We start from the raw sequence: 14,272 nt of genomic DNA on the forward strand, positions 1-14,272 counted from the left end.
GACTATTGTATTTTTTAAAGATAAGCACATAATTGTTTTAATTATTTAATAATATCCAATAGGTATATATAAATTATTGAATGCTGATAAATATAATTTAAAAAACTGAATAGAATACGTTTTAAAGTGACTTAAGTTAGCATGTGGAATAATAACATACAGTATTGTATGACTTCCCATTTTGTAGAATAGTAAATGTCAACAGATGAAGACCAGCATGGACCACCCATTCTGCTGCACAAGTAGCATTAGTTAATGTCATACCTCTCCAGCTCTTACCGCAAGGGTAACATTCTCAGAAAAATATAATCATCCTCCTTACCGTCTGTTAGACAACTGAAATTTAGGTCTATATTTAATTCTTCTTTTCATTATCAGTCTGTGGTACTGTGGAATTCTCTACCTTTGGGAATCCGAATAAATTCTAGATTCGACATTCCGAAAAAACTTTAAAAACTTGGTTATTTGAAAAGTACTTTCAGTCCAATTAATTGATACCTGCTGTTTTGAAATATGTAATTCATGGATTTTGTTTCCTGGTCTTTTTTTTTTTTTTTTAACTATAATCTGCATTGAACTGTTTAGCTATATATGCGGAATAGAAGCAATGTATAACATAACATTATTCACTTCCACAAGCTTCATATTACCTTCTTTTAAGTATTAGCAAATTAGTTACTTCCCTCTTGTGTCCTACACTCTCTATGTCTGTTGTTTTTCCCCTTTTATTATATTTGTAAACTACTTCCTGTAGATGATTTGCAATAAAGTTTAATTGTATTAATAAACTAGTCAGTTGAGAAGTCAAGAGTACAACTGACTTAGAACTATAATTTAGTGTGAAGGATATACAAGACAAAAACAAAAAGGATCTAAATACAAAGTAGTATCAAATCAACAAAATGGCTGTATACTATTACCCTCCATGGAATACAGCCTTGGAGCCCTGTTTACTAAGCCACACTGAAGGTGCACTATTGTTTTTAGTGCACCCTAAAAATTAGCACACGCTAATACTGGAGACACCCATAGGAATATATGGGTGTCACTAGCGTTACTGCACACTAAATTTTAGCACGCTCTAAAAACGATAGCGCACCTTAGTAAACAGGGCCCTCAGTAATCAGACACAAAGTTTTGAACTGAATTTTAAATTCTACCTGGTGACAATGAAGGAAGATAAGTAAAGGTAAAACGTGATCTGATCCCCTTTAACCAAACACAAAAAATGCAACCAGATTTTGTAATTCTTAAGGTCTTCTCATTTGATATTTGGGTTATTCTGCATATAAAACATTACGGGATCGATACTCAGCCGGCGGCAGTCAGTGTTTTGCTGACTGCAGCTGGCTTTCTTCCTAGATGTTCAATGCCAGGAAACGGCCGGGTGCTGGCACTGAATAGAGTGGAGGAGTGGCCTAGTGGTTAGGGTGGTGGACTTTGGTCCTGAGGAACTGAGTTCGAGTCCCACTTCAGGCACAGGCAGCTCCTTGTGACTCTGGGCAAGTCACTTAACCCTCCATTGCCCCAGGTACAAATAAGTACCTGTATACAATATGTAAGCCGCATTGAGCCTGCAAGAGTGGGAAAGTGCAGGGTGCAAATGTAACAAAAAAACAACAACAAAAATATCCAGGCATATGTGGGTGGCTAAAACATAAGCCAGTTAAGTACGATATTCAGCAATTAACCGGCTATGATGAACCATTATAAAGATAGGACTGTGTTTTATGTGGTCCTATTCATATGGTTAACCTAGCCAGTAAAGGGCTAAATATCAGCACTTAACCAGCTCAGTGCCGATTCCACACTTGGAATGCCCACAAACTAGCCAATTTCAGTTTAGGTGCTAACCGGACATTTTCAGCACTATCCACTTAAGTGCCGCTGAATATATCTGGTTAGATCCAAACACGCAAATTAAATGGCCAGAAGCTGTTTCTGGCCGTTTAAATCACTTTGCATATTGACCCCTACAATAATATGTATGGCTAAATTTGCCCGCATTCTAAATGTAAGCAGTCACAGTTGGCTGATCAATGGGGCAAAATTTTTAAAATCAGAAGTTTAGCTTCCAGATTCTAAAAGAAGTCATGCTCTGTTCTCCCTGGCCAAGGACTTGCTTTTTTAAGATTGGGCAGGGATACTCCTATGTATTTGTGAATGAAAGCTGATAATGTTGTCGCCCAATCAAGGCAGGTTCTGATTAGGCTAAGAGCCCAAAGGAGCTAGGCCAAGAATAAACACACACACATACAAAAATGCTGCCTAATGATATCCATTATGGATAGTTTGAAAATCATACTCGTTCTTGACCCCTTAAAAACAGTAATTGGCCATTCTCATTACTGCATTTTTACCTTAAATGTGAGATCCCCTTCTTGCTGAGACAGGAAATCACCAAGTGTAATGAATTCCTTAGCAGTTGCTGTCTCTTCGTCAGATTCATCCTCATCTTCTTCATCATCTTCATCATCTCCCTCTTCATCTTCCTCTCCACTTTCTTCTTCATCGCTATCATCGTCATCATCTTCTACATCAGTTTCTTGTTCTGTTTGGGAAATCTGAGCCTTCTCATCTCTATGAATAGAACATAGGTACTTTATTTCATGTTCAAACACAACCATAGGAAAAAAAAATTATGAAAATCTAAAAAGCACAAACATAGTTTTTTAAAAATGCCTTTGGATTTGAATAGCCAAAATTGTTTTGATGAATTCATCATCAACATTCATTTACTGGTATTTAGTTCTCAAATTAATAACGCCAGCAAACCATTATCTTATACAACCCCTGGCCATTCTGGGGATAGTTTTCACTAAGCTGCCTTGTGGTAAACTATCCAGGTTTTTCATACCCATGTAGCTTATAATGAATTTTCAAAGGAAAACAACTTGGGCAGTTTCCTTTTCAAAATTCACTAACGGCAACACAGGTACAAAAGTTTGACTGAGGTTAACAGGGAAAAAACGAGGGAGGGTGATTTTATAATAGGGCATCTAGGTAGGGTAGGAACATGAGTACATATGTTGTGCTTATATTATAAAGGCCCTGCACTCAGCATTCTTAATTTTGTTTCAGGAACTTTCAATCACACCAATACTTGTATTATTCCCAACAATCACAATTTTTTCTTTGAATTTATTGAACGTCAGAAGTGTCACTCAATGGCCTCGTGCTTCTATTGCGATCAAGATTTATACACCTTCTTCATCACAGGTCCAAATAGCATTATTTTTAGTACTCTTGAAATATCCAGACTTTTTGTTCATCTCAAACCATTTCAATACTCAAATTTAAGTTTTAATCCAAGTTTGCTAGGGGACTACTCTCCGACATGAATCATGTGTCGCTACGCGTTGTTTCAAGGACTGTTCCCTTATTCACCTATGTGCCTTTATAAAATAGCCTACCCGAAAGCTCCCACACAAACTTACACCTACTTTGTGCATGTATGTGCTGGAAAGAATCAGCGCTTACACAGATATATGCATATAGGGCTACATTATATATATCATGCCTAAAAAAAATCGCTGCCCCCCCAAAAAATACACCTAGGTGTATACTATAAAGTACACTTAAATTTAGGTGTACTTTATAGAATATCCCTAAATTTCAGCACGGTTTAAAGAATACACCAAGCGCCCATCTGCGCTACTAAATTTAGTTGCGGGCAGTTACACCAAGTAAAACTTGATGTAAATGCAGACATGTAAATTAGGCATGAACCGGATGTATTCTATAACAGTGCGCATAGATTTTAGAAATACCCATAACCTGCCCATTCCATGCCCATGGCCCCTTTTCAGCTATGCGCCTTAGAATTTACATGCATCACTTTAAAGAATACGCTTAGACATTTGTGCTCGTAAATTCTAATTAATACCAATTAGTGTCAATTGCTTGGTAATTGGCTATTATTTACACTAATTGGCTTGTTAACTTGCACGTGCAACTCCAGAATACGACCAGATTTGCACGTGCAACTTAAGTCATGCTATATAGAGTCCAGGGGATATTGTATAAAAATAGGCACTATGATTTCCTACCACCTACTTTTATGCCATACACTGACTTCTGCAGTACTTGAACATATAAAACGTTGTTCTACATGCTCAAGCTCCCAAAGTGAGAAATAAAAGGACCTGTTTACTAAGTCACGCTAGAGACGCATTAGCATTTTTAGTGCGCTCTAACCGTGTAGATGCCCATAATATTCCTATCTGTATATATATCCTCACTGTATCGTTTTTGGAAAGCTTTCATTAATTCAGTGACTTCTCAGATTTTAAACTCGATTTTGCTAAATCTGAAGCACTGGCAAAGTTAGATGCAGTTCGGACGACTTGGAGGAGTCAGTTCCCTCTCAGATGGGCAAGAGATGCATTTTGGTATTTGGGAAATCAGCTTCCCCAGGATCCAGCAAGGCTTTATTGTGTAAATTTGCAAGCCCTACTAGCCTTATGGGTCAATAGAGTCATCTCTCCTTATCACTAACTGGTCGCATCAGTTTGTTTCACCTCATATTGTTTCCTTAGACATACAAAGTACCATAGGACTTATGGTACTTTGTATGTCTAAGTGCTTTGAAAATGAGCCCCTATATGTGTTACAACTAGAGCTGCACCAAATAGCATATTTTACTATTTGGCCAAGTATCAATAACGGGCATTGAGCTTTAACATAACAAATAATAAAAGAAGCAATGTGAAATCAGAGATCAGTGTTTATTTCAGAAGGATTTAGAATGGCAGAGCCCCAGATTATTTGTATTCAAATTTAAATCGCTATTCAGACGAATACAAATAATGTATTCAGGGCACTATTCGGGGCTGAATCGAATCAAATACGAATATTTGGTACAGCTCTAGTTACAACTGCTGTCTATAAAACTGTTAAAGAAGGATTTGAGGGGTATTCAAAAGACAGTGTCCACATTCTGTTGGGGAGGTAGGAAGTCCAAGCTTTGCATCAGAGGGGTCTGGAACTGGTAGACCTGCAGCAATATAAATCAAGCTGCTTTGACCCACCACCTGCAGGATTGGATCCTGTTGAGCCTGTGGAGCAGACATACTTCTCTCCCCATAGCTTGTATCACCATTGTTATACCAGACCTAGAGACACCCCAACAGTTAAAAAAAAAAAAAAAAGGTATAGTTCTATCTGACGATAAAAAAGGCTCCAGTGATGTGAATGAGTCCAAATTTATTCACCACCCATGTATAAATACATAAATAATTAAAAGCCCAACACGGGCTTTTAAATTATTTATGTACTTATACTTTTTATGTGTGTGTGAATAAATTTGGACCCATTCACATCGCTGGAGTCTTTTAATATCATCAATCTGATGTTTTGTTTGCCAGTCTTAGATCTGGTAGATTGTTTGCCCGTTTGCTTTCTAGTTCTATGTTCTATACAGTCTCTATAAAGGGATGTTAACCGATTGTGGGGCCAAAATTCAGCCAGTAGTATCATGTTGCCAATTAGGGGAATGCGGCCTTCCTACCTGGAGGGCAGAATGGAATTTTTGGCCTTTGAACGACACGGTCTTAGTAGATTGGAACACATTCTGAACTCAGAAGGGATTCTCAAGGCCCATAGAAAGAGTGGTAGAAAACTCCTTAGGACACTTATTTGCATATTACCAGCTATGACATTCTCTTGCTTTCCTCCCCCTGGAGGGAAGTGCCATTAGATTTGGACAAGAAAGTCAGAAATTTGGGGGGAAAATACAGATGATCTTTTATCAGTCTCCCACTTTCATATAGGCTCTCCTAAGGATTTTCAGAATTTGATAGAAATGGGAGGTGGACAGTGATAGCCCATACTCGCAGATTCCCCTGTTGAAATTAATCTACTCTATACCTCACTCAGTTTAGGGGCTTATCTCAGAGAATGTAGATTTTGAATATTGACTAGGCCTTACTTTACAAAACACCATTCTTTTTTAGCAGGCTGACTGTGTACCTACCCCCTCAATGTCTGAAATGTGAGACTGTTGAGGGCACCTATATCTATGCTCTTTGGCATTGCTTTTAAATTAAAGCTTTCTCTACTTTTCCTTCTTTACCTAAAAATCTGTATTGGAAAAATAAAGTGACATTTAACCTTAAAATTTAAATTTCCTTTTGTAAACCGGTCCAAACATATGAGTTTATGTCACCCTGCCAGCAGATCAGGTAGAAAATATAGCTTTGTGGTGACGTCACTGCCTAAAAGGACATACTCCAGTTACTTGTACCAAAGCCCAGTGGAACAGCAAAAAGAAAAATCATGACCAGACACAATTCCTGGCTTCCGGGCCGGGTACTCGACTGGTCTAGCAAGATTCAAGGGAAGGAAATTAAAACAGGTAAGATGATATTTCACCTTCCACCTCATCCTGCTAGACTAGTTCAGACATGGGAGGTACACACGCCTCCTAAAACTAGGAGCGGGAAGAAGTCAAGGCTTCACAGAACCTCAGTTCCAAAACCAGCATCTTCCTTAGCTCTGACCTGTAATGCTTTATGAAGAAGTGTACGTAGGGCCATGTCACCAATTTACAAACACCCTCTGGAAAAAAAAACATAATATTATACTTCCTGAAGGAGTTTGACTTTCAGATAGCAAAAAAGAGTCTACCACATATTCAGCTTACCCAGCACACTGTTCTTACCACAACACTCCTCCTTGGAAAAAGCAGAGAGGGAAACAAATTTAGACAGGATGGACTAAACCGCATACAACAAAACTGATTCTTGTGCTTATATCAGGAGACTCGCCAAGCTGGACAAATGATAACCAAGAAAACAGTTTTGAAAGAGTTCTTTTACAGAGGAGTGTCTGTCATTGACATGACTTAGCACCAGATTCAAATTCCACTGGGAAACCAAAGGCCTGAATGGAAGGCTTATCTTACTGACTCCTCTCAGGAATCAGATCACATCCAGATGAACAATCACCGATGAACTGTGAATCCTGCCCTGAAAACAGGAGACTAGGGTGAAGGGTCATTTGATACACCACAGGTATGTGGTACAACCAAAGGGGTTTACATTTATTATAAGCAGGTACTCTCATTGTTCCTACTGGGCTCACAATCTAAGTTTTGTACCTGGGGAATGGAGAGTTCAGTGACTTGCCCAAGGTCACAGACAGATGCAAGTTCTTAACCCCCCTGCGCTAACCATTAGGATACTTCTCCAGAGTCACCTGTTAGCAAGCTGAGAGATAAGCCTTTATCAAGCCCCTTGTGAAAGGAGGATAGGATGGAAGATAGTGTCTACTCAGAGAGCACAGACACCACCTTCCTGATGGCTTGCTGGTCCGTGTGGCCTATATTATACAGGTCACACGGAACAGAAACTGAAAACGCACATTGCTGAGCACATTAGTAACATCAAAAATGTGTGCAAAGAGGCTCCTCTAGTGACTCTCTGGGTGGAGAAAGGCCATAAAACAGATCAAATTAGATTTGTGGCTATCCGACAGGTGACACTGGAAACAGGGGGAGAGATCAAACAGATGTTACTGTCACGTCTGTGGTCGTGACCACCCTCAGACTTACCCTATTTCTGGGAATCAGTGTCTGTGCTGGTTTCTGTCTACTTCTGAGTTGGCTCTGTTTCTGTCTCTGGGTGCTGGCCACTTCCAGCATGGCGCTGATTGTCTCAGTATACTGCACCTGTGTGGGTTTAACCTCTCTGTGCTTCAGTATACTGTTCCTGAGTTAGCTCTATCTCTGTTTCTGTGGGCTGGCTGCTCTAATGGCTTCACTACTCTACACTTGTGTGTATTGGGCCTCTCTGTACTTCAGTGGGCTGTTCCTGAGGTAGCTCTGTCTCAGGCTGGGTGGGCTGGCTGCTTCCAGCCTGACACTAATTACCTCAATAGACTACACCTGTGTGGGTTAGGTCTCTCTGGGCTTCTGTATGCTCCTTGCCTGTGGCCTGAAGGGGTGACCTCATCTGTCAGGGCCTTCTTAAGGAACTGGTGTTCTGGTCTTCAGTGCCTTTGCATTGCCAATGCCTCTGCAGTGCCTTAGGTCCCGAGGTTAGTGTGCTGTTTGCACAGTTAGCTTTCCTTGTCTTTACCTGTGGGCTTCCAGCCCTTCTGCTTTGCTAGTTACTATCACCTATGGGCCTTGCCTTCTGGCTCAGGGTATTATTGCTTGTAGGCTTTCTGCCTAGTCTACTACTTACCTGTGGGCTTCTTGCTTTCCTGCTCAGGGTATTTGCTCTGTGGGCTTTCAGCTCTTCTGTGTCTATTGCTCTGAGGGCCTCCAGTCTTTCTGTGTATATCACTCTTATCTGTGGGCTTCTAGGCCTTCTGGGTGTATTACTGTGGTCGGGGGTTTCCAGCCCTTCTGTGGGCTTCCAGCTCTTCTGTGTCTATTGCTCTGTGGGCTTCCAGTCCTTCTGTGTCTATTGCTCTGTGGGCTTCCAGTCCTTCTGTGTCTATTGCTCTGTGGGCTTCCAGCCCTTCTGTGCCCATTGCTCTGAGGGCCTCCAGTCTGTGTATATCCCTTTTATCTGTGGGCTTCCAGGCCTTCTGGGTGTATTACTGCGGCCTGGGGGTTTCCAGCCTTTCTGTGGGCTTCTAGCCTTTCTGGGTATATTATTCTCTGTGGGCTTCTAGCCTTTCTGTTACCCCTGTGCAGTGGCTCTGCTCCCTGTCTGAGGTTGGTTAGCGGCTGATGCTGCAGCCATTTCTCTCCTTTCTATCTGTTAGCAACTGTAGCTCCAGTCTAACCCTTCCTCTGGCAAGCGTATCTGTCATTCTCATTCCCTTGAGCTTAGCTTGTATGTAGCTCCTGTGTCCTCTTTCCTGCCAAGCTAAGCTTCCATGGACACCCTGCCTGCCTAGTGTTGGGTAGTTTTGCCTGCTGCTGCCACCTCCGTGACAGCGGCCCAAGGGCTCACATATCCCCGCGAGACCTGACAGTTACTCAATATAGAGCAAAGATTCATTTTTATGTGGCACACCGTCATTCCAGGCGGTTCAAATTTAGAGGTAGAGTGGTGATTGGCCACACTCTAGGGCATGCCCCGATAGTGGAGTGTACTGGTATTTAAAGAAAGCTTAGCTACGATGACAGGATATCCGCTCGGAATGCACGGTGGAATATGACCTCCAGTAGATACAAAGAACAAGCTATTCAAAAAACACAGAACTTGCCTTACAATAACGAATTCTGAACTTATATTTTTAATTAAATTTAGTTTACTTACTCGGTTTGATCTCTGGTCACATTTTCCTTTTCCAATATCATTGATAGTTTTTCCAGCTGCTTTGCCAGCTTTACCAAACGTTTTTCTTCATCCTGTTTTCTCTGATCGTAATTACCCACAGGTGCAGGTTCATCTGTCTAAAAAACAGTAAAAACAAAGCATGCCCACATATAATAAAATTATCATTAAATATCTTTTAGTCATATACTACATAATCCTATTGTCTTGTTCTCTGTAAAATTTGACTTTCCTTTCTAGTGGGTAGGTAAGTCGTTACTTAGCAGTACAGTAAAAACACTGAATGAAACCTCTTGAACAAAATATGAAAACTAAACAAAATAAGAAAGCAGATCTTTACATTTTCTTCTTTTACAACATGGGTTTATAATGTCTACTCATATATGGAAGGAAATTTCAAAGGTTTCTACAGAGGTACACTCCAGTTTGCCAGTGTAAAAACCCCTTCTAATAATTGTAAATCACCCTCTGCAGGTAGAAGTACTCATGCATGTCACAGTGTGCACATTTGTCCCTGAAAACAGAAAGGGGAAAGGAAAGAGGATGATCAGGTCAAGAAAGAGAGTGCACAAAGGATTCAAAAAGCCCACATGTATTTTTCACAGGTATATTTGCACCTGGTTCAAAAGATTCAGGCCCATTCCAATAGCCATCCATATTTTGAAAAGGAAATCCCCTACGGTGGTCTTCTCTTTGAAAAAAAAATTTTTTTTTAATTACATTTGTACCCCACGCTTTCCCACTCATAGCAGGTTCAATGCGGCTTACATATTATATACAGGTACTTATTTGTACCTGGGGCAATGGAGGGTTAAGTGACTTGCCCAGAGTCACAAGGAGCTGCCTGTGCCTGAAGTGGGAATCGAACCCAGTTCCCCAGGACCAAAGTCCACCAGGCTAACCACTAGGCCACTCCTCCACTCAGCAAGCCCCATGCACACCTGAAAATTACCCCGTATGTGCCTGCGGGTCTCATAATCTTCTGGTGGGACAGTAAGCACCTTCTTAAAGAACAAGTCAGAGAAAGCAGAACTGGCAACAATGAGTAATATTTTCAGCAGTTAAACAATATAATTAAATAACAGTACAGATGAGTTTGCTGCCCTCTTATATAACCATGCTACACAACTACCAAGGGGGTCCAATTTTTAAGAGGGAGATTTTAGTACACACCCCCATCCCCTTGCCAATCTGCCTGGGCCCTGCACATTCTACCTCATGGCTCCACCCCCACCGACACACCTCAATCCCATGGCATTATTTATACCAGTGACAGCAGGGATGGGTAAGAGGAAGTGTTTCAATGCACCCTATTACTGCTCTATCCAGATCTAATCCCCCCAGGGGTGTAACCACAAGGGTGTCTCGACCCCCCACTTTGGACTTAAGCCCCTTCCAAAATTGAGGCACGCATTGAATCACTGGAGAATATTCCCAAGTTATGCCAGCCAAAGAGGTCCACTGCCCAAGCCCCCTATTGTGCTGTTTGAGCAGAGCAGAAATCAGCGGCATGCTTCAGCTGCCAATGCCAGCACACCCGTGTGCTCAGCTCAGGCACTTTAAAATAGAAAATAAGATGATACCTTTTTATTGGACTAGCCTAATACATTTTTCGATTAGCTTTTAGAGGCCCAAACCTCCTGCCTCAGGTCAGGATAGTATACTGTTGTTATGGTAAGGTATCGTCTCCTAACTTGAAGAAGGAACAGTTGGTCTCTGAAAGCTAGTCAAAAATGTATTAAAATTAGTCCAATATATCACCATATATAATAATATATATCACTAATATATATTAGTCCAAAGTATCACCTTAGTTTCAATTTTGTGTTGTATTTGTATTTGTTAACCTTTATTAACATAACTACCACATTATTTTATCCTATATTAAAAATAAAACTCTTTTTCTACCTTTGTTGTCTGGCGTTTTTCTTTTTCTAATTCTGTTGGTCCCAGAGTCTGGTTTCTGCTTTCCTCTGTCTTCTCTGAACTCTCTTGCTAGGGTTTCCTGTCCATTTGTCATTTTTCTTTCTCTCTCCTCCTTTCCCTTTCAGTTTTCTTCAATTTGTTTTTCTGCCTCTCTGTCCAGTCTTTAATTTCCCTATTTTTATTTCATCTACCTACTGCTTTTCATCATTCCCTCACTTTGGTTCTCCCTTATACCCCTTCCTCTTATTGCCACAATTGATAACTTCTACAGCTAAATGGGCAGTATTCACAATAGAGAAGAGTAGTTAGTGGGGTTCCTCAGGGGTCTGTGCTAGGACCGCTGCTTTTTAATATATGTATAAATGATTTAGAGATGGGAGTAACTAGCGAGGTAATTAAATTTGCTGATGATACAAAGTTATTCAAAGTCGTTAACTCGCGACAGGATTGTGAAAAATTACAAGAGGACCTTACGAGACTGGGAGACTGGGCGGCTAAATGGCAGATGACGTTTAATGTGAGCAAGTGCAAGGTGATGCATCTGGGAAAAAAGAACTCGAATTATAGCTACGTCATGCAAGGTTCCACGTTAGGAGTTACGGACCAAAAAGGGATCTGGGTGTCGTCGTCGATAACACACTGAAACCTTCTGCTCAGTGTGCTGCTGCGGCTAGGAAAGCGAATAGAATGTTGGGTATTATTAGGAAAGGTATGGAAAACAGGTGTGAGGATGTTATAATGCCGTTGTATCGCTCCATGGTGCGACCGCACCTTGAGTATTGTGTTCAATTCTGGTCGCCGCATCTCAAGAAAGATATAGTAGAATTGGAAAAGGTGCAGCGAAGGGCGACTAAAATGATAGCGGGGATGGGACGACTTCCCTATGAAGAAAGACTAAGGAGGCTAGGGCTATTCAGCTTGGAGAAGAGACGGCTGAGGGGAGACATGATAGAGGTATATAAAATAATGAGTGGAGTGGAACAGGTGGATGTGAAGCGTCTGTTCACGCTTTCCAAAAGTACTAGGACTAGGGGGCATGCGATTAAACTACAGTGTAGTAAATTTAAAACAAATCGGAGAAAGTTTTTCTTCACCCAACGTGTAATTAAACTCTGGAATTCATTGCCGGAAAATGTGGTGAAGGCGGTTAGCTTAGCAGAGTTTAAAAAGGGGTTGGACGGTTTCCTAAAGGACAAGTCCATAAACCGCTACTAAACGGACTTGGAAAAATCCAAAATCCCAGGAATAACATGTATAGAATGTTTGTACGTTTGGGAAGCTTGCCAGGTGCCCTTGGCCTGGATTGGCCGATGTCGTGGACAAGATGCTGGGCTCGATGGACCCTTGGTCTTTTCCCAGTATGGCATTACTTATGTACTTATGGCAAATACAAAAGTCTGAAATTCAGTTTAATATAATTTTCAAACTTTTCCAATTTGCGATAAATTAACATCTCGTCCTGCATCAGAGAACTTTGTGCTTGATTCATCTGTTGAACTTGAGGTCCAAGGTATTTCAGCTTGGTATTGGTTTCATTTATCTTCCTGCATGATAAAGAGGCTTTACTGTGTTTATTTTTTAGAACTACTAAGTGTAATTTCTTAAGTGGGAAGATATCTATATTTCCGGATGTTTCTAAAGGACACAGACTAGAAGGAAAAACTTTTAGCTCTTCAACAAAAAAGTTCAGGCTCTAGGCGCTATGTTTCAACTAAGTTATATTTGTAAATGTTTATTTCTTTGTAAAATACGTGTTTTATGAGTCATCACAACTGCAGTTTTTTTCTGAAAGGAAAGGAGTCTCTAGTGAATAATTCAATTTCCTGCTCACCCAGTGTAACAGGGCATAAATAGGTTCCTGGATTAACATTTTCCTCACATTTACTTTTTGATTTAAATATGGAATGTTTTCCATCTTCTGGATTTCTCCATCTTGGTCTTCTATAATGTGAGTTTTTATAGTGTCTCACTGTATTTTTATTTTCCTTTTTCTATTATTTATTATGTTAGATGATATACTTTTCCTAATCAAAGCTGTATTTTTTTGATGTATATAATAAAATCGTAAAAATAATAATAATAGAACTGAAGCAGAGACCGCATAGGAGGCAAAATGGACAAATAAGGTAAACTAGAAATGTAGGCAGTCATTCGGGCCTGCTCTACCCAAGCTGCAGAAAGCATTATTTTTTTTTTCCACTTCCTATGCTAAATAATACCAGTGATGCCAGACCCTTAATTTAAATGGCAGGGAAACCCCACAGAACATGCTCAGCATGTGGCAAAAAGCCAAAAATATTTGTCCATACTTCTATCTCCACACTGTTTAATTGCCACACTCTGAAATACCCAATTCAGCTCATATCTATAAAAACCTGTGGATATAAAATCCAGCCGTCAAATGCATACAAAATGCCTTAAGTTGCAGGATAAGATGAACTGGCATGCTGAAAGCACAGCAAAGAGATATAAAACAAAACTAGCAAAAGATTTTAACAGAAGTGGAGGGGTTATAAAAACTCAAACAAAAGCGAATGAAAAAATAAAGGAAATAAAAATAAAAATGAATAAATAATTATTACATAATTCCATCAAAACAAAACAGGCAGTTGTAAAGTAAGAATTAAAACAACATTTTTTAATACATGAAACGATCAATGATTAATACATTATCATCAATAAAGCATACTCAATGTGGTTATGTTTCAGCATATATTGCCTGCATCAGGGATATATAATATGCAAAAGATGCAATAAAGTACAATAAAATTAACTTTGCTTTACAGAGATCAACCACCAAATTCTATATATATGTTGTGCATGCTAATTTTGCCACAAGGCCAAATTACACACGCAACTTAATTAACACTCCAATCAGTGCTGATAATTGGTACTTAACAACAATGGTGATCCTTGGTTGGCTGCGACCCAGGGTGGATCAGCGGTGCGCACCCCCCCCTCCCCCACCAGGTGCAGTGGCATCCGTCCCTCCCAGGTACAGCACAACACCCCCGGCACATCAATTCCCCCCCCCCCCCCCGGGTGCATTCTTACCTGCTGGGAGCAGCCGCATGGCTGTCGGTTCTGCTGGTTCCCTGCTCCCTCTGCCCCAG

At 40.4% G+C, this 14,272-nt stretch overlaps 1 protein-coding gene across 1 annotated transcript in view; it reads right to left on the reverse strand.

The window, feature by feature from the left end:
* Window positions 1-14,272, reverse strand: part of NPHP1 (nephrocystin 1) — a 134,165-nt gene that overhangs the window by 66,754 nt on the left and 53,139 nt on the right. The window contains exons 4-5 of the mRNA XM_030194632.1: window positions 9,216-9,352; window positions 2,361-2,580 (exon numbers count right to left, since the gene is read on the reverse strand). Of these exons, the coding sequence (XP_030050492.1) occupies window positions 2,361-2,580; window positions 9,216-9,352 (357 nt within the window). The remainder of the gene's footprint in view (window positions 1-2,360; window positions 2,581-9,215; window positions 9,353-14,272) is intronic.

The sequence above is a fragment of the Microcaecilia unicolor genome, chromosome 3 (genome assembly GCF_901765095.1).
Source record: "Microcaecilia unicolor chromosome 3, aMicUni1.1, whole genome shotgun sequence".
Lineage (NCBI taxonomy): Eukaryota > Metazoa > Chordata > Amphibia > Gymnophiona > Siphonopidae > Microcaecilia > Microcaecilia unicolor.